General features: G+C 41.6%; 1 protein-coding gene across 4 annotated transcripts in view; it reads left to right on the forward strand.

Annotated features, from left to right (window-relative positions):
* Med13l (mediator complex subunit 13L) overlaps nucleotides 1-23,786 on the forward strand; it is a 238,373-nt gene that overhangs the window by 109,592 nt on the left and 104,995 nt on the right. For all 4 annotated transcript variants that reach the window (XM_041645984.1, XM_041645993.1, XM_041645991.1 and 1 more), the window contains exon 3: nucleotides 14,146-14,230. In XM_041645984.1, the coding sequence (XP_041501918.1) occupies nucleotides 14,146-14,230 (85 nt within the window). The remainder of the gene's footprint in view (nucleotides 1-14,145; nucleotides 14,231-23,786) is intronic.

Consider the following 23,786-nt stretch of genomic DNA (forward strand, 5'->3'; position numbering starts at 1 on the left):
GCAAGTACTGTTGAATGTCTTGATGTTAAAACTACTCAGAGATGCTTTTAGTCACAGACTGGACTGAGCTAGCATTGTGGCTGGAGTTCTATAAGTGGCCTCTTTATGTGCTTGGATTCATTTCAGGATAGTGGTTCCAGTGTAATCACACCTATTATCAGTCCTCTAGCATAATTTTTGTGACCTAGCCTGTAGTTGACATGGTGTTACTTTTACTCTGCTTCTTGGTTGAAACATCCGTGAATCCTGTTTTCAGTGGAAAGAGACAGAGGCCTGTTGATAAGTAGGAATGGTGTTAAGGAATTTGGGTTCTTACTTTAAACTGCTTTATGTAGTAGTATCTCAGGTTGTCACTGCTTGTCTTCCTACTTCTAATATGGGCGCAGTGTTTTTATGTAGATAAAAGTGTTATTGCTACTAGTGTAATTAGATATGAAATATGGTGGTTTGAAAGAAAATGGCCCACAGAGGGAGTGGCACTATTAGAAGCTGTGGCCTTGTTGGAGGAAGTGTGTCACTGTAGGAGTAGGCTTTGAGGTTGCCTGTGCTCAGGCTATGCCTAGTTCAGTTCACTTCCTGTTGCCCGAGGATCAAGATGTAGAACTCTTGCCAGGCAGTGGTGGCACATGCCTTTAATCCCAGGTAGAGGAAGGTGGAGCTCAGTGAGGTCGAGGCCAACCTGGCCTACAGAGTGAGTTCCAGAACAGCTAGGACTGTTACATAGAGAAGCCCTGTCTCAAATAAGAAAGAAATAAAGAAAGGGAGAGAAGGAGGGAGGGAGGGAGAGAGGGAAGGAGGGAGGAAAATAGAGAAAGAGGGAGGGAAGAACCAAAGAGTTGCTGTGGTCTTAGTGCCTCTTCACAGCAATAGAAACCCTGACTGAGACACAAAACTAGGTAAAATTTGTTTCATGTAAAGATGCTTCTTGTTCTATGCTGATGTTTTAGTCCATGGAATAGAGATGTGTGAACTAAGGCCATAGCCAGTTAGTATCAGAGTTGGTATTCAGTATCCTGTCCCTTGTAATGCCTCTCATGAAGATGCCGTGTATCCTATTGTATAATTACTGAGTGCTTGCATCTTTCTTTATGTTATGTTAAAAAATGTCACTGTGTATCTTTAAAAGGTGCAGTTACCCAACTACCTCTTGCTGTTTCACCCTCAGTGCTTTATCACCAGAGTTAAAACTTTGTGCTTGATGATTGTCATCTATAGTGATATTTCATCTGTATTTTAATAAATAAAGCTTGCCTGAAGATCAGAGAGTAAAAAGCCTCCTTGGTCAGCCTTACAGACCAGGCAGTGGTGTGAGACACACCTTTAATTCCATTAGCCATACTAATTTGCCATAGAAGCTGGGTGGTGGTGGTGCATGCCTTTAATTCCAGCACTAGACAGGAATATAAAACAGGAGGATACTCAGCTCAGTCTTATTCTGAGGATTTCTGGAGGCAGGATTGCCATTTTTGTCTGAGTTGGAGGTAAGAGCCAGTGGCTGTTGTGCTTTTCTGATCTTCTGGTTGAACCCCAGTATCTGTCTCTGGGTTTTTATTATTTGTGCTATATTGGTGTCCAACGTTTGGGGTAAGAATTCACAAAAAAGCCATTTGCCTGAGGCTTTTTAACCACTGGCACAGGCCAGAGGTGTGTGTGAGGCTCCTGCCAGCGTAGCAGGTGGGGCTCCACATCCAGCCATCTCCTCCCAGCCAGATTTTTTAATTTCTTCCCCAAGCCTCTCAATTCCCTGTGTGTTTTTCAGACAACCAGCTCACTCTCTCCCTCTCCCTCTCCTTCTCTCTACCTTGGGTTGTGGGCTCTTTCTGAACTCCCTTCTCGGGGTCCTGCCAAACTAGGGAGGTGCCTTGAAATCCAGTCAGACTTTTCCTGTTCTATGCAACAGCAATAAACCCATTGTTGGTAGATTTGGTAAGACAATTGGGAATTCTTAAAGGGAGGAATTAGTTAAAAGAGAGAGGTTCCCCCCCCACATTAAAAACTGGAGAAAACCATTACAATGGGGAAATTTGGGTCTGTATATAATAATATGCTAGACAATTTGGAAATGGAATGATTAAATGAGAGGATATCTAATTTAGATGGGATTTATGTAATGTCAGTTGTAAACATCAGCATTATCATTTTTTTGTCTTATCACTAAAAATGTTGATTAATCTTAGTGCTAAGATACAGGCTTTAGAAAAACTTAATAAATCAGATAACAGAGATATTCAAATTCAGACAGAAGAATTTAATGGAGAGCCAATTTCAGCCTTGAATTATAAGGATAAGAGAATAACAGCCTAAGATTTTCAGACAACCAACTTTAATATATCTGGTAACCTTACAGGAATTGCCAAATGGCAGAGGCTCTATTACAACTAATTAGACTCCTGTGCATTGTTAGATTTAAGGAGATTCAAGGAAACAGTAGCCTCATATGGCATGCATTTACCTTTTGTGAAGCACACGTTAAACTTGTGGTCAGTTTGTAATAGAATTATCCCTAACAACTGGATAGATTTGGTTAGAGGTGTTTTAGAGTCTGGTCCACAATTACAGTGGAATACCTGGATCAGAGAAGAGGCTAAGATTATTGATCAACAGAGTAAAGCTAGGGACATCTTCCAAGATCAAATTCTTTGAGAAGGAGACTATGCTTCTATACAAAGTCTATGGATGGTGACCATACCCTGGATTTATGCCACACAGCAGCTTTGAATGCTTGGGGCAGAATTGGAGAAATAGGAAAGAAGATTGAATCATTTACTAAAGTTGTGCAGGGCCCAAAGGAAGCCTTTATAGATTTCTTTTTTTTTTTTTTTTTTTTTTTTTTTTGTTTTTCGAGACAGGGTTTCTCTGTGGCTTTGGAGCCTGTCCTGGAACTAGCTCTGTAGACCAGGCTGGTCTCGAACTCACAAAGATCCGCCTGCCTCTGCCTCCCGAGTGCTGGGATTAAAGGCGTGCGCCACCATCGCCCGGCGCCTTTATAGATTTCTTACAAAGTTTGACAGCAGTAAATGGAATGATACCAAATCCAGAACTAGACAAATAATAATTGAATCTCTGTCTTTTGAAAATGCCAATTCTCTATGCAAAAGCATAATTAGGCCATTAAAGGTAAGGTCAGCACCTTTTGAGGAATGGATTCGAGGTACAATTAATATAGAATCTCAAGAACATGATGATGCAGAGGTATAAGGAGAACATGATGATGCAGAGGTGTAAGGAGAACGTGATGATCCAGAGGTGTAAGGAGAAGTTGAAAGGTCGAATGTTATAATTGTGGCAAACAAGGTCACCTTAAAAGGGATTGTAGACAGGGTGTTCCTAGAAACAATGTTTTTTTTCCCTAAGAATAATCCATTCAAATGCTCCTCCCTTCAGGATTATGTGGAAGGTGTGGCAAAGGCAGGCATTGGACTAATGATTGTAGGTTAATTAGGAATATTGAGGGTAATTCTTTACCATCGGGAAACTCTGTGAGGGGCCTCTCATAGTCCACCTGTCATCCTATCATAGAATATACTCCTTCCCAGAGCAACTAAAGAACCTAATGCCTATTGTAAGGAACCAAACTGTTCTGGATAATAGAACAGCTTTAGGGCTGCTGACTGAGATGATCAAGCCTCACAGAATATTCCATTCAGGACTTGACCATAAGCCTAAATTTTCTTTGGGTCCCCATAAGATTATCAGCACCCCCAATCATCAGGAAGTATTCTAGAAAACTACACCCACATTCCCAAAAAATGGATAATGAATGTTTGTCTTTGTTTAGTGTGTTGGTTGCAAGTTGTTATGAATAATGGTCAGGAAAAAAAAGCTAAACAAGTGAGCTTAGATTTAGGGTTTTTGTTTTGAGAAGAATAAAAGGGAAAATGCTGTGTGATAATGCTCTTGTCACTCATATTGGTTTAATAAAGCACTGATTGGCCAGTAGCCAGGAAGGAAGTATAGGCAGGGAAACCAGATTAGATGTATTCTGGGAAGAGGAAAAGCAGAAAGACAGTTGTCAGCCAGAAGCAGAGGGAGCAAGATGAGAGAATGCCTTACTAAGAAAAGGTACCAAGCCATGTGGCTAAACATAGATAAGAATTATGGGTTGATTTAAGTTGTAACAGCTAGTTAATAATAAACCTGAGCTGATAGGCCAAACAGTTTATTATTAAAACAAACCTCTGTGTGTTTCTTTGGAACTGAATGTCTGCAGAACCAGATGGGTCAGAAACTTTGTGCTCCAGTCGTTTGTCGACACTGAGTAGCAAGCATAGTTACTCAGTTAACCTCTTCAGATAGGCATTGCAGACCATCTTAGACCATCTCAGCTCCACTGGACAGACTCCATGGCTGACTCTGGCCTTCTTGCAAGGTGTCCTCACTTATACGGTTAGTAGTTGGTGAAACTGTTGCCTGGGATGTCAGCCGAACCAGCTTGGGGATTTAGCACATGCTGCTTCTCCGTGTGGGCTCAGTCTCCTTTTACATGGCTGTGTTCCAGGAGTGAACCTCCTGACAGGTTTTAGGCTCCAGACTTGAAGACTCCTACTGTCAAATCTGTTCTACTCTTTTCTTGTTGAAGCAGTCACATAGAGCTGCCTAGACTTAGAAGCAGGAATAAACACTTGATAGAGTGTCAGTGTTGTATTATAAGAAGTAATAGGGCTGGACAGTAGTGGCACATGCTTTTAATTCCGGCATTTGGGAGTTAGAGGCAAGTAGATCTCAGTGAGGTTGAGGGCAGCCTGGTCTACAGAACTTGTTCCAGGACAGCCAGGACTGTTACACAAAGGAACCCTGTCTCAAAAACACCAAAAAGAAAAAAAATAAGAAAGAAAGAAAGAAAGAAAGAAAGAAAGGAAAGAGCATATAGAGTAGTTGAGTGCGTAGGTATCCAAGGAGTCAGGGCACCGCAGGCACTGTGACCTAGCTTGGTCATGGTGTATTCACAGGTAGTCTTGACCGTTAGGATCTGGGCTCCACACTGACCAAGGCTTGCTTAGTCTGTGCTTCCCAGTGATAAAAGGAGAGGGACGCTCAGCCATAACAGACAAGGTAAAACTGTGTTTGGAGATGTACCATGGACATCTGAAATTAAAGGCTGCTCTTGTGCTAAAAGAGAGACAGACATTGTGGAACCTGCCAGAAACGGTTATGACTTTAACTGCTTGTTGCCTTTCAGTTATGAGAATTTATGCTGCTTTCCCAATGCTCTTTCTCTGAGATTTGCAGGAATTTTGCTCTTTATTGTAGATGATCAGTGGAAATCAGATTTATGGATGTTTTTCTTTTCTTTTTTTTTTAATATTTATTTATTTATTATGTATACAATATTCTGTCTGTGTGTATGTCTGCAGGCCAGAAGAGGGCACCAGACCTCATTACAGATGGTTGTGAGCCACCATGTGGTTGCTGGGAATTGAATTCAGGACCTTTGGAAGAGCAGGCAATGCTCTTAACCTCTGAGCCATCTCTCCAGCCCTTATGGATGTTTTTCAAGCATCTCTAGTTAAGGTTTTTTCCTAACTGCAGCTGGGCAGCATTGACGCTGTGCCTGACCCTTCTAGTGTGTTACCCTCCCCATCTCTCTGGAAAGGTTATGCTGCACAGATAAAGCTGGCTGCAGAAACCACATTTCTCTGGGTAAATAGCATGTTTAGTTTGACTACAGGACATCTCAAAATACTACTGCTGTGTGATATCCTAAAAGAGCATTTTTTCCCCAGAGATTTTATGTTTTGGACTTTGATAGTAGCATTACACCAGATATACTGCAGAATGACAGATGGAGCTCTCCAGTACCACGAGTGAATTTGGCAGGTTCTGGAGACATGTGAATAAGAAGAACACGACTGAATGAAAGAACAGGATAATACTTGTTTTGGTACTGATCTTTCTAAATGTGATATTGGGACTTCGAGTGAACACATGCACATATAGAAAAGTACATGTATAAAAGTATATTTCTATATGCATGTCTGGAAAATATAGAAAAGTGAAAGTCTTAACCATAAACTGCACAGTCTCAAAGTGTTTGTTAATGTTGACAATTAACCTAAACCAGTGTCTTGCTTGTGGCTGTCTGTCTGATGAGGAGTTTGAGGACATGTTATCAGCATGTGTGTCCACAGTGCTGTGGCAGAGCCCCTCATTTTTCTGTGTGGTAGAATGAAGCTTACTTCCTTAGGCCCATGGTGGTTACCTTTCTACTTCCCTGTGTATCCTGCGGGTGTTTCCATGGGATTTTGAGATAGCATCTCTCTTTTGGAAGTAATATGATCTTAACTGGTGCATATGTACAGATTATGCTTATTTTATGGATAATTTCCTCAAAGAATTCTCTTTCCTAATAATTCCCCTTTTTCCTCTAAAATAAACAGTAGGCTTGAGTGAGTGCAACTTCAGTTTATCTTCAGTGTGTCTCAAGCTGGGAGGTTTTGTGCCCTAGGGATGTTTGGCATTGTCTGGAGACACTTTTTTGGTAGTGACAACTAGAGATTGGATGCTTTTGTCATTTAATGCATAGTCAGATGCACAAGGCAGCTGCACTTTTAGCATTGCCTGGGTTGTAAAACCTGAAAAGGAAACCCACAATGGATGCTTTTTAAGTGTTTTTGTAAGTCTCTGGCATTTGGATGCATGTTTTTCACATATGTTTAAGTGAAAAATTACACATTAAGTTTCAGGTGCATTTGCTCTTTCCTGTTTATTTTTCTGGTTATTTCTTTCCTTGCCCAGTTTGCGCATTTTAAAAGTGGCTTAGATACTTAAAGAGCTTATGTTGTATAGCAGTCTTCATATATTCAGCAGCTTTAAACAGTAAAAGGACTGTGTGCAGCCACACCCAAATGCCTCTGTTGCTTGCATTGTCTGCTGTAGACTTAAGCAGTCCCCGATGGTCAGTGTCATGTCCTGACACCCCCGCCCCCCCGCCAGCCCACCAGGACAAAACAGAAAGTGGGCAGGTGTATGGATTGTTCATCTGCTGCCACACTTACCGGGCGCTGTGGCTCTGGCGGGTGGTGGTGGGGGGCAAAGGCTACAGCCTGGAGCTTGGCGTGAGAACCAAACTTCCAAGATAGTTATCATTCTTTCCAGAAACACTTTTCTACCTTTTTGGTAGAAAAGAAACCCCCCCAAGGTTTCTCTGTGTAACAGCCATGGCTATTCTGGAACTTACTCTTTAGACCAGGCTGGCCTCGAACTCACAGAAACTCACCTGCCTCTGCCTCCCGAATGCTGGAATTAAAGGTGTGTACCACCTCCCACCTGGCAACAGTCTTGACTTTTAAAATGGCTATTCAGTTTTAGTGACCTTATCTGCTCATTGATAATTTTAAAAAAGTAGACATGTTGTTAAAGGTACTTATTGTCTGGAGAATGAGGGTTCAAGGTATCAAACACCTTGCTACCTGGAAACTTTTGATCAGGTTGTTGTAGAAAACAAGCAGTGGAAAATTGAAACTGCCTAAAAACATTCTTAACCTGAAGTAAAACAAAATGGCACAGATATTTTCATGTTATCCCAATGTGGCCAAGACGTTTTTACCCCCTTAAATTCATGCAGGGTATGGTCACTTTCAAAGATGGAGATTGAGTTTTATAATTAATGTTTAGACCATTTTTCCAAATTAATAAGGAAATGTTTGTGTTGGAAAAGCAGTTTTGCCCATGATCCCAGAGTCTCTCATACTGTCTCTTAAGATCTTTTGGAGAAAGCACCATTGTGGTGCATAATGTGGTTTGAGCTTTGGGTAAGGACCCCTAAGGTATATGTCCTTCCTGTCTGTCTATGCAGGACCTCCTGTGGGAGGTGCAATTTCTGGCTTCCGGGTGTATTGTGGCAGGATGGGGCAGGGAAGATGGAAAGAGGCAGTGTGAGGGCAGCCATTGTCTTCTAGTTTCATCTTCTCGCCTTTTGGAAGTAGCTCTACCCAAAGGGGTGGGTTTATAGTATATCACCAAATTATCCTGCTCAGAATATCCTCCATTACGTAAGGTAAATCTTTTAAATATTTTCTGCCAAACGAGAATTTATAGTCGATTTGTGTATGTCTAAATTATGCTGGATTAAAGACCACAAATTCAGTTTTTAAAATTACTGGAAAAATCACAGAAACGTAATGTAAATGAAGAAGCTCAAGATATTTAAGGTAATTACACTACACTGATGCTGACTGACTGGAAAGAGAGTCAGGTAAATTGCAGTATTTTCTTGCGGGTCAGTCGGTGGTCTGTCCCTCCCCCAGTCCCTCCCTCTCGCCCTCCCTTCTTCCTTCCTTCCCTCCACTACCCCCCTCCCAAAGTTAAAAGGTCCTGAGTTTTTGTGACTGTGGCCTAGGTTTGTTATCTCCCAGGAGGTGACAGGCGCATATATATTCTTACTGACAAGAGTGTCATAACAGCATGGGATATAGACTTATATCTCATTAGCCAACTCTACTGGTGTTTTCCAACCATGATTGATGGGACATTGTAAATTTATAGTGACAGTGTGTCCTCATTGATACAATGATAGCCTATAGAGTTGATAACTAGAATCAGCAATGTGTCAGGAAGAGGATAAAGAGTTAATGACACTACTAATAAAAGTATCTTCTTGTGGTTGAGATCTCATACTTTAGTTGTCGGTTTTTAACACGGTAAACTTTTAGGAGACTCCCTCGTGGAGCGTAGATCTGTGGCAGCATCTGTGGTAGATTCTGGCCCAGCACTGACCTGTAGCTCTTTCTGTAGACAACGCTGGCCATGAATTCACAGAGATCCCCCTGCCTCTGCCTTCCAAGTGCTGGGATTAAAGATGTATACCACCACAGCTCGGTGAGACTAAAGTTTTTTGAAAAATTGCTAGTTATACAATGTTGATTTTCAAAATGTACTTCCCACTATTTTAACTATACTCATTTCCACATCTGGCAAATCCTTTTTTCTTAACTACCAATCTCTGTCCAAACTATGGCTGTCAACACGCACACTTGGTCTCACAGAGGGTGCAACCCCGTGGGTGTGAAGGATGATCCGTTCTGGAAGTGCTGTGGCAGAATGGCCTGTACTTGCTGCCAGGGCCTCTGCTTTCACAGTTGGAACCTTTGCTAGTGTCTGCACACTAGTCCAAGTGATGAGCTCATGTCATTATTCTGCATTCTTGTTTTTGGTTTTTCAAAAGAATATTTTTAAAAGCTACATTAAGCCAGGCAGTGGTGAAGCACACCTTTAATCCCAACACTCAGGATCTCTGTGAGTTCAAGGCCAGCCTGCTCTACAAAGCGAGTTCCAGGACTGCCAGGGCTGTTACACAGAGAAAATCTGTCTTCCACCCCCCAGCCCCCCACAAATGCTTCATTAAAATAGGAAGCTTGGAGCAGTGTTTTAAAAATGAAAACAAGCTATTTGTAGTGAAACTAAGTGAGAGAATATGCAGCAAGAAGTGTCTTACAGTGGAGGGAGATGGAGAAGTTTAACAGCGCCGACAGCCAGCCCATAGCCCATAGAAGCAGAAAAAGAAAGGCCAGTAGTAATTAGTTAAAAAACCACCAAAGAAACAAACACGTAGGGTTTGTGTACTTCACAAGACTGCCACAGTTACATCCCTCAGGGAAGACAGGGCACGCAGAACAGACTGAGGTCTCAGAGAAAGAACCTTCTGTATGATGTTCAAGTTGTCTGTCTCCTTCTCCCTTCTCTTTTCTCTTCTTACCCCCTGCTCAACTCCTTCCCCTCCCCCATGTTATTTTTGCTACATTTGCTGTTTTAACCTGTCAGTTACAAAATAATTACTATGTCACTGTGGCTGGTGGCTCATATAGGAAAAAATCTGCCGTCTCTTAATCAAAGGTGATTACAGTTTCCCCTGTCTGTAAATGTGCTTGTTGAGGAACAAGAATGCATTAGTCTCAGGCTGATGTGGGAAATGAAAGGCAGCAAGAAGTGGCACCATCGTTGTCACTCCAGGCGTGTCTAATGAATCGTGTTTCCATGTTCTCCTGGTCACGCCAGACAGTGCCCTCTGCCAGGGCTAAGCCTCCTGTAAAATGCTCTGTAAGATTATTGCAACAAGAACAAAAATGCTGCCTGAGTGGGGGTTGGGGTAGAATGCCGATAAGATGGCTACATTTCAAACAGTTCCAGCTGGGAGGATTACTCACAGTGATAGCAGTGACAGACAACTGTTGGAGCTTTAGTGCAAGAGGCAATTTGGGGACCTGTCCTGTCAAAATTTTAGCATGCTGGAGTGTGTGTTTATGTTTCAAAGCAGGTTGCCTCTGAAGAGTAGAAGGAATAAATGCTTTTAATTTTTACTGTCTAATTGCACAACATTGAAATGCAAAGATTGAGTCTTCTTGACTAACATGAGACCATCTTAGAGGAAGTTTATATGAAGCATTAATGCATTTAAGTGAAAATGCCTTAACTGATTCATGTGTGTGTATCATACATGTGTGTGCTTTATAATATGTGTATTTTTATGTGTTCATCATATATATCAACCATATGTGTGGTTTTTGTTAATATTGAACATTTCTTGGTGCCTGGAACTGTAGCTCATACCTGTAATCCTAGAACCCTGGAAGCTGAAGCAGGAGGATTGTCATGAGTTTGAGGCTAGTCTGGGCTATACTGTGAGATTCTGTCTAAAAACAAAAATTAAAAAAAAAGCCCCACATTTATATATCATGACAATCCTCTGTAATTTCAGAACATGTAGCTGTTTAATCAACACCAGCCTTACTTAAGAGTTTAAGTAGCAGTAACGCACGCTCACTAAGGAAGCCTAAAGTTTACAGTGAGGTGAAGATTGCCCTCCCAGGAGCCAGAGGTTACTGCCAAGCTGGGATTGCCCAGTCCCTTGTCCATTTATTCATTGAGTAATTTAAGAACATAAAATAAAATGATAGTGGTCATTCTAAAGTGCTTGAGAAGAGTGGTGAGTCAGTGCCACATTTTAGGATTTCTTTTTCAGTGTGAGCAGTCACAGCAACATTGGACTGTTTCCTGCACAGCTGTCTTCTGAAGGTCTTGCTCAGTGCATCCAGAAATCTAATTCTCTGACCTCCTTTAATAGAAAATTTACTGGCTTTCCACAAGTCTTGTGATCCTTTGAAATGCTAACATGGGTCATGTCTCAACTGCCACTGTGCTGAACAGAAACCTTCATTAAAATTCTGGTTATCATGCAACTGGCAGAGGACCCATGCTGTTAGAGACTCCTTAGGAGGACGTTAGCCTGGTAAAATGCATGTCACAGCCACCGCAGGGTTGCAATCCTTTAACGCTGCAAATAGGTCAGAGCAAACAGCATGTCTGTTTCTGTTCTGTCCCTAATATTTTATCCTCTGGTCCTTATTTGACCGATGAATTGACAATGGAAAAGCTAAATGCATTTCTGATATAGTTTTGCTAAGTGAAACCAAATGTTCTACATCCATGAGCAGTTCAAGAGAGCAGCGTATTGAGTGGGTTGGATTTGATATAAATAAGTCCATTTAGTTATTAATGACTTCAAATAGATTTTACAAGGCAATCAATGACAGCAAAATGGTGATCAGTCAATGATACTGTGTGTAATTGGATTTTTATGGATATGATGCTATATTTCAGAATTAATGTGACATTATGCTACTTTGTTACTCAATTTTTTGTTAAGTCAATTTTTTAAAGAAAGCAGATACGTTAAAAATTCTCTATCTTAACTATTATTTGGTACAGTCTGTTGTGAAGTTGGTAAGTGTTATCTTATTGCAATGTCTGCTTATTTTACCATTCTTGGGGAATAGGTGTGAGAATTGGAAAGTTTCAGTTTTTAACTAGTTTTATGCATTGAACAGCACAATTGAAAACAAAGACTGGGGGGCAGATTCTCAGTCTCCCTTTAGATCATGTTCCCTTAGCCAGCAAATCTAACAAGGGACAGTCCTCTCCTGTGCCTTGCTTTTTAGTGTATTTGCGTTTGTGGATTTGAACAAAAGTTCTTTTCCAGTAGTTTAATGGCTACATGAGGAGTCTATTTTCCACTAGTGTACTGCTCTTCCTCCCCCATCTGGCTTTTGCAGTGGCTGATGTGCTTGCTGAAATCAGTGTTCTGTCTGGATAATAGGTTTCAGTAGTTTTAATGCCTGAGGTTAAAAAGCAGTGGGGGAGTAAGAAGTGTTTCTGATGTCTAGATGTTCATTTCAGCTGTTGCTGCAGTAGTGATACATTAAAGAGACCATGTGTCAAAGCTCAGAGGGAACCATTCTGGTTTAGATTGTGCATAGGGTGAGGATGGATGCAGGAGCTGAGTGCTGCTGTCTGTCTCTCTTCCCCACTTTCCCTCCATCTCATCACCAGTTTTGCTTATGGAACAGGGTGGTGTCTGCTGGGAAACTTCAAGCCACTGAGTGTTTGCTGCTTTGACATTTTGCCACATTGATACTTGGAACCTTTTATATGGCCTTTTGTTTAAAGAAGCATATTAATTCTGCAGGATACAGTGTTTGAGAAGTTGGGAAACATTATAAACTGAAGATTTTGAGTGTTTGGATGCTAAGCAGTGATTACTGCTATTTAAAATTTTCTTTATAGAATAGTGTCTTCTACAAACCATTTAATACTTTCACAGATTATCTGATCTAGCTTTGCAGTCCCAGCAAGGTGACCGTGTGCCAAGAGAATGTGTCTGCACACAGTAGCTCCAGCAGCACTTACTTTAGTTGCCATTCTTAATTCTGCTGTAACACTTAAAACAGCAGGACGGTATGTTTACATCTAGGAATTTTTTATTTTGATTGACACTTTCCACTCTTTTATTATACAGAACTATTTGGTTTCTTGTGCCTTTTTCTTCTGATACCAAGAGTTTAAATTGATAAATATAGCCTATAAAACACTTTTCATACTACATTTTTATTCATATAGATTAATATTTAACTGGGAAGCTTGAAGTCTAGATTTAAAATGTTGTATTTATCGTCAGGCGGTGGTGGCACACGCCTTTAATCCCAGCACTCAGGAGGCAGAGGCAAGCAGATCTCTGTGAGTTCAAGGCCAACCAGGTTGGCCTTGAAGAGCTAGTTCCAGGATAGGCTCCAAATCTATAGAAACCCTGTCTCGAAAAACAAAAACAAACAAACAAAAATGTTGTATTTATCACTGAATGATTTGTAGGACCCATGAAGAGAAAGCCTAATATGCTCATATGTCCCTACACACTTTGTGACTGTTGCCTTTGTCCTCAGTCTGTAGGTTTTTTTCTCATTCATGAGACCCCAAATCCACTGTCAGTATAGTTGCCTTACCACAGTTAACTCTTGCTTGCACCTCAGTATCAAATAGGATGAAGCGCTGCCTTGAGGTCCTCCCCCCAAATATATATTTAGGAAAAGAAAAAGAATTTTAGGACTCCATGGGCATTGGATTCTTTTGGAGTGACTTATAGGTCCATGGCAAGCATGCTATTTCCCTCAGATGCTAAGCATTTCTAAAATTATAAATCTTGGGAGCAATTTAATATTGTAGCTAGAGTTAATTTTTAGCAATATGTCCAAATTCTTTATAATACTATCTAGATATGTTTTCGTTTAAACAATGGTGTATAATTCAAATACTTTTTGGGAATCATCTTCTCAGTCTAGTTATTACTTTATAACACCTTTGCTCTGCCCCCCACCCCACCCCAAGACAGGGTTTCTCTGTAGCTTTGGAGCCTGTCCTGGAACTTGCTCTGTAGACCAGGCTAACCTCAAACTCAGAGAATCCACCTGCCTTTGCTTCCCAAATGCTGGGGTTAAAGGTATGCACCACCACCACCTGGTTTACCTTTATTATTTTTAAGTAGAAATCCCTCAAAATTGAACTTTGAGACTTAGGATAGTTGCTTTGAGAGTATTAACAAGGACTCGTGCTTTGAAGGATGGAGAGGCCAGTGGGAGTGCCATGGCTCCATGACCACACTTGAAAGGCTGAAACCTAATTCTTTTTTTCCTTCATTCCCACCTCATACCTGTGGTTAGTATTTACCTTTCCCTTTCTGTTCCCTGTGAGACTGAGATCAAATCCTTTTAATTAACTCATTAACTTTGCATTAGAAAAAAAATGTGTCAAAGTTTCTTTTTATTTGGATGTCCTTTTTACTGGTTCTTTTTTTTTTTCTTTTTTCTTGTTTCTTTTCAGTTGTGGAAGAAGGACTCTGGGAAAACGGCCTTTCCTACGAATGTAGGACGCTGCTCTTCAAAGCAATCCACAATCTGTTAGAAAGGTAAGAAAGGGGGCAGTGGCGTGGCTCTGAGCCCAGGATTGCCCAATTCTACTTGGGCTTTAGAGATGGGGTCATTGCAGCATGATAGTTATGTGTGTAAATTTCCTGTTTGTTTTCTATTTATAGAAAAGCTTTAGGGACTGTGTATAGAATTGTGTGTGTCTTCTCTCCCCCTGCCCCAGTTAATACATGTTTTTTGTTCGGTTCCTACTGTTTATTTCTGGAACCGTTCAGACTCACCAGTATTGGTTTTTTTTTTTTTTTATGGTTTGACTACTTAAGTATATGCTTCCTAAGGCAAAGTCTGTCCTCCTCTCTGTAAGCATAGAATCACTCATGAAAGTGGCAGGATAGTCTCTAACCCTCGCTGTAGTAGAGAGGTTGTCAGGTTTTGCAGTTATGTTTCTTGCATCAAGATAATATATTTACGTTTCATAGCTCACAAATCTAGGGAAGTTCTTTCTCTCTTAATGTTCTTGCTGATACTGAGTTAGGTCTTAGCTTGGCTCCTCAGTTTGAGCCTCCCTCCCTCCCTCCCTCCCTCCCTCCCTCCCTCCTTCTTTCCTTTATTTATTTTTTCCGAGACAAGGTTTCTCTGTGGCTTTGGTGCCTGTCCTGGAACTAGCTCTTGTAGTCCAGGCTGGTCTCGAACTCACAGAGCTTCATCTGCCTCTGCCTCCTGCGTGCTGGGATTAAAGGTGTGCCACCACCTCCCGGCTTCTAGGCGGTTTCTTGTGGTTTGATTAGGGTTTATGCTTTTTAAAAGAACGCCGCAGAAGTGAACCTGCCCCTACCCTAGTATTACGGTAGCTGACACATAGCATCAGTGTTAGATCTGCAGTTACGTGCTGGAAGTGGTGTTTTCTGTCAGGTTTGTGAACTGTGGCCCTGGTTGGCTCCACCCCTTTTGTTATTTGTGGCAGACCAGTAGGACTGTGGATGCTCCCTCTCTTCTAAACCATCCTCACTGGAATCATTATTGCTGTTATGACTGATAGTGATTTGAAATGTCACCGTTCCTTCTCTTACTAGTTGGCAGTCTGTTAGGAAGAAGAGGGTTTCACATTTCTGGCCTAGTCAGTCCCTCTGCCTCTTGCTTCTCTGCCTCTCCTCCTCTCCCTTCCATCTCCTTCTTCCCCGCCCCACAGATCTACTCACATACATAAATAAGCTTGGGCTCTTTGAGCTGGTCTAGTGGCACACAACTCTCATTTTATGACTTTAGAAGCAGAAGCCAGAGGATGAGGAGTTCAAAGCCACCCTTTAGAATACTTATTGAGAGCTGTTCTCAAAACAGACATTCATTCCATGAATTATATACTTCATTGCTGTCATTTAGGATGATGCCCGTGTTCTTGTAGAGCTGACTGAAGAATATTGATGCGAGTTGTCCTTTTGCACAGTCATTGTTGAAGTGCCTTCTTTTCTTCTGGTACAGGATTCTTCCAGGCTCTTCTGTGGTGTTCTGAAGGGTAGACATAGATTACTAAGAATTGCTTAGTTATGAGCTTCAGTGGGAATTATCGTTCCCTTCTTTCTGGAGTCTGTAGACGATGCCCTGAGATCATCAGAGCTGAAAAGGCATTGTAGTCCTATTAAATTCATGTTCAAGCCGGGCGATGGTGGCGCACGCCTTTAATCCCAGCACTCGGGAGGCAGAGGCAGGCGGATCTCTGTGAGTTCGAGACCAGCCTGGTCTACAGAGCTAGTTCCAGGACAGGCTCCAAAGCCACAGAGAAACCCTGTCTTGAAAAACCAAGAAAAATAAATAAATAAATAAATAAATAAATTCATGTTCAAGCTGCTGGCTAGACAGGGAGACTATCACTGTATCAACCAACACCATGCAAGCCATTTAAAAAGATTCTTCCTATCAAATGTCTCCGTCCGTCACCATCCCCCCCCCCCTTAAATATTTTGGATCCTAGCACTACTTCGCTCTGTACTTTTCCAAGAAGGTATTACATGTATGAAGAAGCATTGTTTTGATGATTAGATAATCATGAATTAAGTCTTTGACAATTTTTTGTCATTACCCCCACCAAGTAAACAAGAACAAAAGTATACCCAAACACATTCAGGAAAACAGGAAAAATTTACTGTTTGCATAATTCTTTGTCAAGTAAAGGGCTCATCAAGAATGTGTCTTTAAATGAGGTTCTACAGTATGTAGAACAAAGCATATTTTTAATATTGCAACTCACTGGGCTTTTAAATCATGATTGATTTCTTCTAGAAAACATGACTTTTTCTCAGTCCCATATTTTAGCATTTTTTTCTTTGTTGTAAAAAACTAGAAGAACATAAAAACTGAGTGGAAGGACATATATATATATATATAAGTTCCTTATTCAGGGCTTATGAATTTTTATTTATAATGGAAATTAAAGCCCAGGCCAAATCGAACCATTATTTTTAAGAAATTATGTGTGACATATACAGTAAAATTTGGGTCTCAGTTTTGTTCAAAGTTGGCAACATTCAGCCTTAAAAGAGAAACCTGCCAGTTAGACGTGAAGAGCTAGGACCTTTGGTTTTGTTAAAGTGGTACTGTATTTCACATACTTTGTCAATAATTATTATTTTCCTCTAAATTTCATTGTTTTGCACTATTTGGCAGTCTCAGAATAGCCTGTTGGCAGTTCTTCCCTGGGAATCAGTTTTGAGACAGTGAGCAGAGCAGCTTTTACCGTAGAGAACACTTCATGACCAATCTTCCTCATTGTTACTCTTGGGTAACTTAAGGTTCTTTTGTCCTGTTAAATATTTACTCACTCTCTTTCAGACTTGAGGTGGCTACATTCTGTGACTGAAACTCCTCTGCTGGTGAGACAGGGAAGCATTGTAAATGGTGGTCCCTGGCTCTCCTAATTCACTGACAGCAGAATCTGGATGGCAAATTCATACTTTATCTTTTATTTTTTTTCCCCTTCATTTAGATCACCTACTGTAACTTTTTTTGAATCTGTGATGTAGTTTAGTGTCTGTTTCTTGCTGTTTTCCGTTGTTTGTTTCTGCTCACACAAGTTCATTCTGGTTTTCTAGTGTGAGTTCTGCGATTTCCTGGCATGAAAACTGATGACCAGTTCAGTAGCAGGGCTTGTAGAATTTCTAAATCTTTTTGTTTAGTTTATCTATTTATAAAGCTTGAACAAGTGATTCATTCTGCTTTTAATTTTTTAGATTAAAAGATTAGTGTAAAGATGCTTAATTAAAAGGAAATTTTATTCACTACCTTGAAAAACTTTTGCTTAGGTCAGAGGAGTTGTGCACATTTATGAAAGGCTAACAATGATGTCACTGCAGCTACTCATTACTAGCGGTTTCACTACAGGGGCTCAGTAATGCTGTCATTTTCACACAGAAGAGCACTGCATTCTGGGTTACTGTTGACTGGTCCTGAAGCACCACTCTATTGATATTCTGTAGGCAGTTTTAAATTGTAAGCAGTGTGACTTCAGATCCTCTCTTCTCTTGTCACCCTTCAGTGTTTGCCTGCCCTGTATTTGCACTTCTGGCTGGAGTCATTTGTCCATCTAGAAACAAACACTCCAACATGCTACTCCTACGAACATTTCCATAATGGCGTCAGAGTGGAGAGAGCATCTGTGGCTGTGGTTTTCTGTTCTTTCTAGGCACTCATTCCTAGAAATCCTTTTCCTTAATTACCCGCAGAGGCAGGAGGTGTTTTGGGTCTCGGCTTCATCATCTAACGAACTGTGCAGCGTGGGCCTTGGCCCCCACACTCTGCCCTTCTCTTTATGAGAACACTGTGCGACTGGCTGCCCTTACAGCTAAGAGAAAGACAGTGAGGATTGCTGTTTTTTAGAGTGGAGTTAGCATGGTAGTCACCTGCTCCATCCTGGGATTCTGGTCTGCAACATCCTTCTGTGGTCCCTCTTCCTTGAGGACTTCCATCATGTGAGCAGGTTCTGAAGGACTTTGTTTCATCCTCAGAATGTACTTAGTGTTAGAATGTGATTTGCACTGAGCACTCAGAAATCTCTTTTCCTGTTACTTTGATGTTTTTATTTTGAAAGTTATTTTTTGGAGCCATATTTAGTCATCTGTAAAAAAGATTATACAGGAGATTTCATTTTCTTGTTTTAAATTTATCTTGCTTGTATGAGTGTTTTGCCTGCATGTATGTCTGTGCACCCAGTATATTCCTGATGCTTTCAGAAATCAGAAGAGGGCATTGGCTCCCTATGAACTGGGATTATAGATAGCTGTGAGCCACTGCGAGTGCTGGGAACCAAACCTAGGACCTCTGGAAGTACAAGGGCTTTAACCTCTCAGCCATCTCCCTAGGCTCATACAGCCGCTATCTAATGTTCCTTCCATGTCATTGCTTGTTTGGTAATCAAACCTACATTCCTACCCTTGTGTTTGTAGTTCTTATAAAATTCACCCACTCTCCTCTTCATTATTGCTCTCCATTTGGCTCCATTCATTTTGGTGGCTGCTGCTCTGCTTTAAATGTATTGCTATTGTCTCTTTCATCAGCCAAGTTAGGCTCAGAGATGCACTATTATTAGAAGTCAGAACATCCTCCCCTTCACAGTAGAGGCAGACTGTGTTCTTGCAGTGCTGTCTGCCTCGCTGCCCCAGCCTCTGGTACTGCCAGGCATCCTTTGCCTCTCCTCACTGGCTTCCCGGTAGAGAGCAGAGAGCTAAGGAGCTCTCAGGAGTGATGCACACCAGGTCTGCCCATACATCATCAGCTAAGACTCTGGCCACAAGGCTTAAATAGACAACAGAATGGAAACTACCAGAGAGAGACATCAAAGTTGCATGACAATACTTGATGCCAGTGGGACAGGCAGAACTCTGTCTCATTGTCTTCCAGTTAGCTGCTGTTTATGGCATGGGAACAGAAAGGTTTTTGAAGTGTGTGTGTGTGTGTGTGTGTGTGTAAGAGGGGAGAGGGAGAGAGAGAAAGAGAATTTTGTACTCTCATTGCTTCTTTAGATATTGTCTTTGTGACTTCTTAGAATTTGAGAAGCAGAGAGTTCCAGAATTTACTGTTTTAGATCATGTCGTTTTGCTCATTTTTCTAGTCTTTCAAAAAAGTAAGTGTGCGTTTTTTTTTTTTTTTAAAGCCAATTATCTTTTTGGCTAAATGCCCAGGATGATAAAATACCATTAATTTGTATTTATCTAGACTTCCTTGTCTGGAGCTTATCCCCACTCCCCTATTACACACCTCTCTCCTCGCCCGCCTCACGATGTAAGAGTGTCTGAGCTTAGATTGTTCTTCAGTCCCCAGCCAAGTGCCCTCTACCCATGTTCATCCTGCCAGCGGTTAGGCCGTGTATCACACTGAGATGTGCCTCCTCCTCATGGGGAACAAAGTGTGCAGTCGCTCTTCAGGAGTATTTCAGACACCTTGACTGCTTCCCTTAGTATAGTTGAAGTGACTTTTCATGATATAGCAAATTCTATTACCTGTCTATGATAATGAAGTAAAAAATTTTGAAAAATCCAAAAAATGTATGTAGTTCAAAGACTTGGGAATATTTTTTGTACTGGAGTGCCACATTGTAGTAAACTCAAAACATCTGACACACAGCCTGGTTGGTATTAGATTTGTTACTCTGGTTTTCATTTGTAACTGTCTGAATGCTTTGGAATAAAATACGCTTGCCGGTTTTCATGGGGCTTATTGTAGTCCCCAGATGTCAGCTCCCCACTGCTTTGCACACAGTGAAGAAAGTGTGTTCTCAGTCATGCCATGCAGCCGAGGGAAGCTTGGCAGCAGTGTGAATTGAGACGCCGGGGAAGGGTGGTGCTCTACCTGGTAGTGCACCGCTGCTGTCTGACTAATGGCTGCTAGGCTTCTCTGTGCGGGGACAGCAACTGTGGAAGATTCATGTGGCTGGGGATTGGCGCTGCACCTCGCCCAGCAGCATGTCCATCCACACACTGTGGGCGCCGTGTCTGATGGCTGGGTTAGAGACTGCCGCATAACTCTTGAATTCACAGGAGCACAGCGACAGGCGCAGCTGCAGTTGAAGGAGTGGTCATATGATACGGCACCTTGGGAATCACGTAAGAGTACAAGAAACAAGTTCATCTCCATTTTATGGAAATGACACATAGGCATGGCCTTTAAATTGGGGATCTCCTCTGCAATTGGAGGATATAAGTAAAAAACTGAAAACCAGTAGTTAAAACACGAATTGTAAATATCTGGAAACAAATCTCATCTTAGGCACATCAGTCAAGTCGTTCACTTCATAATTTTTTAGCACAGAGAAGGGGTGAAGACATTGACAACTGTGGGTTTTTTGCCCTCTTTGGTAATAATTAAAGAATGACATTAGACACGGAATAACTGAGAAGAGAGGTACATTTCTTTGGATTGACAGTAGTAGAATGGACATTTCAGGTAAGGTTAGTCCTGTAAAAGAGCCTGAGGCTATAGTCATTTTACAGTGGATGTGAAGTAGAGAGGCCTTGCCTACCTATACCTTGCTGTAAGAGCAGAACCCACCAGGCACAAGAGAAGCCAATGCACTGACAGTGAGGGTGTGGGTCAGCTGGGAAGAGGGTCCTTCATCTCCTCCACTGGACATGTTGTAGTGTCCTTGGCAGAAACTAATTTCCTGCATCTGATGAAGGGTGGGGAGGTGAAGGTGGCACTGAGGATGCTTGGCATGCAGGTGGGTAGGATGTATCTGGGTAGCTCTGAGACCACAGGTTGATGAAGTCAGGGTGTCACTGGGTGAATCCGTAACCAAGGAGTGTGATGTTTGGACTCGAGTCTCTGTCAGAAGTGCTAGCCAGGTGGACTTGTGCTCCTCCCAGCTGTCCCGTCTGGGAAGTAACTTGCTGGATTGATTAGTCTGCGGTTGCTGCTCAGGCACTTGTTACCTTGCATCAGGCTTTGGGAGTAGAAATGGGAACTTGCACGTTGCAGTTAATTATTCAGAACCACGTGGCGCAACACAGGGGACCTTACATGCTCATGAACAACGGACCTTGCCTTCATTTTTCAGCACTGGTCTATTTTTCTTGAAATGTTGACCTTGAAGGTGCTGACGGTTAGCAGAGATGCCGGACTCTGGCCTTTCACAGTTGCCTGTTAAAGTGGCATCAGTCTACCTTACAGAAGGTTGCCATCTTCACAGAAAAGTGCTTTTGAGAGTGTGGCTGATACCCAAGGTGACTATAATACATACCTGGTAGTGATTAGGATTCCCATTCTAAAGCAGATTTTGGCGGATCTAATTGTCTACAAGGATGAGTTGTAAAATTAAATACAAAATTTGATGCTCTTCTCCCAAAAAGAGCAAAGAATGGTAGAGTGGACGTTTTATTTCTGATCTTTTTTTTTTTAGTCTTAAAGCTACATTTCTTTATAATATTTGCCTAATTATGTTTTTCAGATATAATCAGTGCATTCTGTAAAAGTGTCGGTTTTCCTGAATGTCTCTTAGCAGCCACGAGATCCCTTCAGTGTGATTTTAGGCTCCACTGGGAAGGGACAAGCTAGGAAGAAGTAAATTCAGAGGAATTCTTTCCTGTCACTGTGTGCCTCACGGTAGGAATGCACACACAGCAAACACAGTCAGAGTAAGAGTACCTTTCACTATGATGAACAGGAAAATAGTAATAAGTTACTACTCAGGTTAGCTATTTATTTGAGCAGTACAGAGCAGGACCCAGAATGCGCCACATCATGGCATGTAAATACCTGTTGCCTGGTCATAATCACAATTTTTCCAGGAAGAGTTACAGAAACGAGTCATCATAAATGAGTAGTGAAACCCTGATTATAAATACAGAGAAACCACAGGCTTCACCAGAGACAGGAGCACTCTTTGAAGTTTACATAGGAGGAGAGTAACGCAGACAGCTCACAGGCTGTGGGCTGTTGAATATTGGGAACTCCACCGCTCAGGTCTGCTCAGAGAGCTGACACACCTTGACTGCATGGCTGCTGTGCGTACCTGATACAGATGTTAGAACAGCCTTTGTTATGCTTCCTCTTAGTTTCTTTTCAGGGTGCACATCTGCTCCACTGTGATCTTGTGTGGTCTTCAGCATTCCCCAGTTGCTAGTGTAATTGTACAACTGTCTTCCATAGCAAGCATCTCTTCCATTTTCTCACAGGGCTTAAAGTTGACAACATCATGTTCACTTCCTTTCTGTTTGGTGTCACCTCAGAGTAGATATATATGAACTTCCACCCCAAATGCAACATGACTTTATCCAACACAGTTCTTTCTCTACAAGGCTGTGTGTCCTGTTGGGCACGATCCCGTGCCTGTCACCACTGCTTTTATTCAATGCACAGTAGACACTCAGTAACAGCTTTTACCAAGAGAAAAATGCTTGTGTGTTAATTCAGCCATGAGATGGACCTGGGTTTAAGACAGGAAGATGGCAGTAGGAAATATTATGGGGTAGTCACTTATGTCCTGTCTGTGTGTACAGGTATGTCTGGGCTCAGTGACTGCTAGGAAACATTTCCTCTCTGCCTTAGCCTCCTTGTCTCCAGCAGTGAACACTATGGCAGTCATCCCCACTCACAGTGGTGGTGGTGATTGCAGTAGCTATCTGCAGTGTTACTGGACTGAGGACTCTGATGCTCAGGTCTGCACTATCTGTGCCAGTGTCTTCCCAGGAGAGGTGGAGTCTGGCTGGGGAAGAACCTGGCGATGCTTTACAGTTTGACTACGTATGGCCCTTTTCTTAGGTGGATACTCCATATTTGTTATTCAAAATTTAATGCAAACACAGTCTCTCCCACAGAAGCATGCTTATTTAATGTAGAAACATGCAGCCAAATGATGTTCACTGAAAAGCGGAGAGTGTTCACTTTCAGAATAAACCCAGTGATGTTTTGATGTAACCCTGTTTCAAATTGACTCTGCCCAAAGGAGATTATATTGTGACCAGAAACTGTAGCCTGCCATCTACTGACTATTTAGACTGTAATGAACGGGATGAGGGCTTGAATTGTTCCTCTTTAGTCCATGGTGGTTTGGGAACAACAGAGACAAAAACCAAGTCCATATCTGTCTGAATATTGAGATAAGAATTGCTATGTTGCTTTCATAAGTACTTGTATGGAAAGAATTCTGACCGCTTTTCTTTAAAATGTGAATTGTTTCACTTACTAAAAATGAGAGATCATTGTATCCCATCAAGTTCAGAATGTCCATTTTATTTAACATTTTGTATTTTTTAAAATCAAGGGTACTTCTTACAGTCTGCGGTATCTCATTCATTGTGTAGAGGGCAGTTAGGATAGGGTTGTCATTTGCCTGCATGTGAATGAACTTGGTCATAACTACTGTCACTACAGTTGAACTGTCACACTCTTGATATTACATGTAGTGGGTTCAATTACTGTTACCATGTCCTATAAAGAAATTCTGTGACTTGACAGAAAAACACACACAGCATGGAGAAAGAAGCCAGGTGCAGCCGAGACTGAGTGAGGCAGACACCCTTGCTTGGAAAGCTGATGTCAAGTCTTTATTTTCTTGTACAGGGTTTTTATGCCCACAGAAAGAACACATCAAGGCAGATGATGGGTTGTCTT

Source organism: Microtus oregoni, unplaced genomic scaffold (assembly GCF_018167655.1).
Source record: "Microtus oregoni isolate MIOR12 unplaced genomic scaffold, Mior012 000003F_ref0000135, whole genome shotgun sequence".
In the NCBI taxonomy this organism is placed as follows: domain Eukaryota; kingdom Metazoa; phylum Chordata; class Mammalia; order Rodentia; family Cricetidae; genus Microtus; species Microtus oregoni.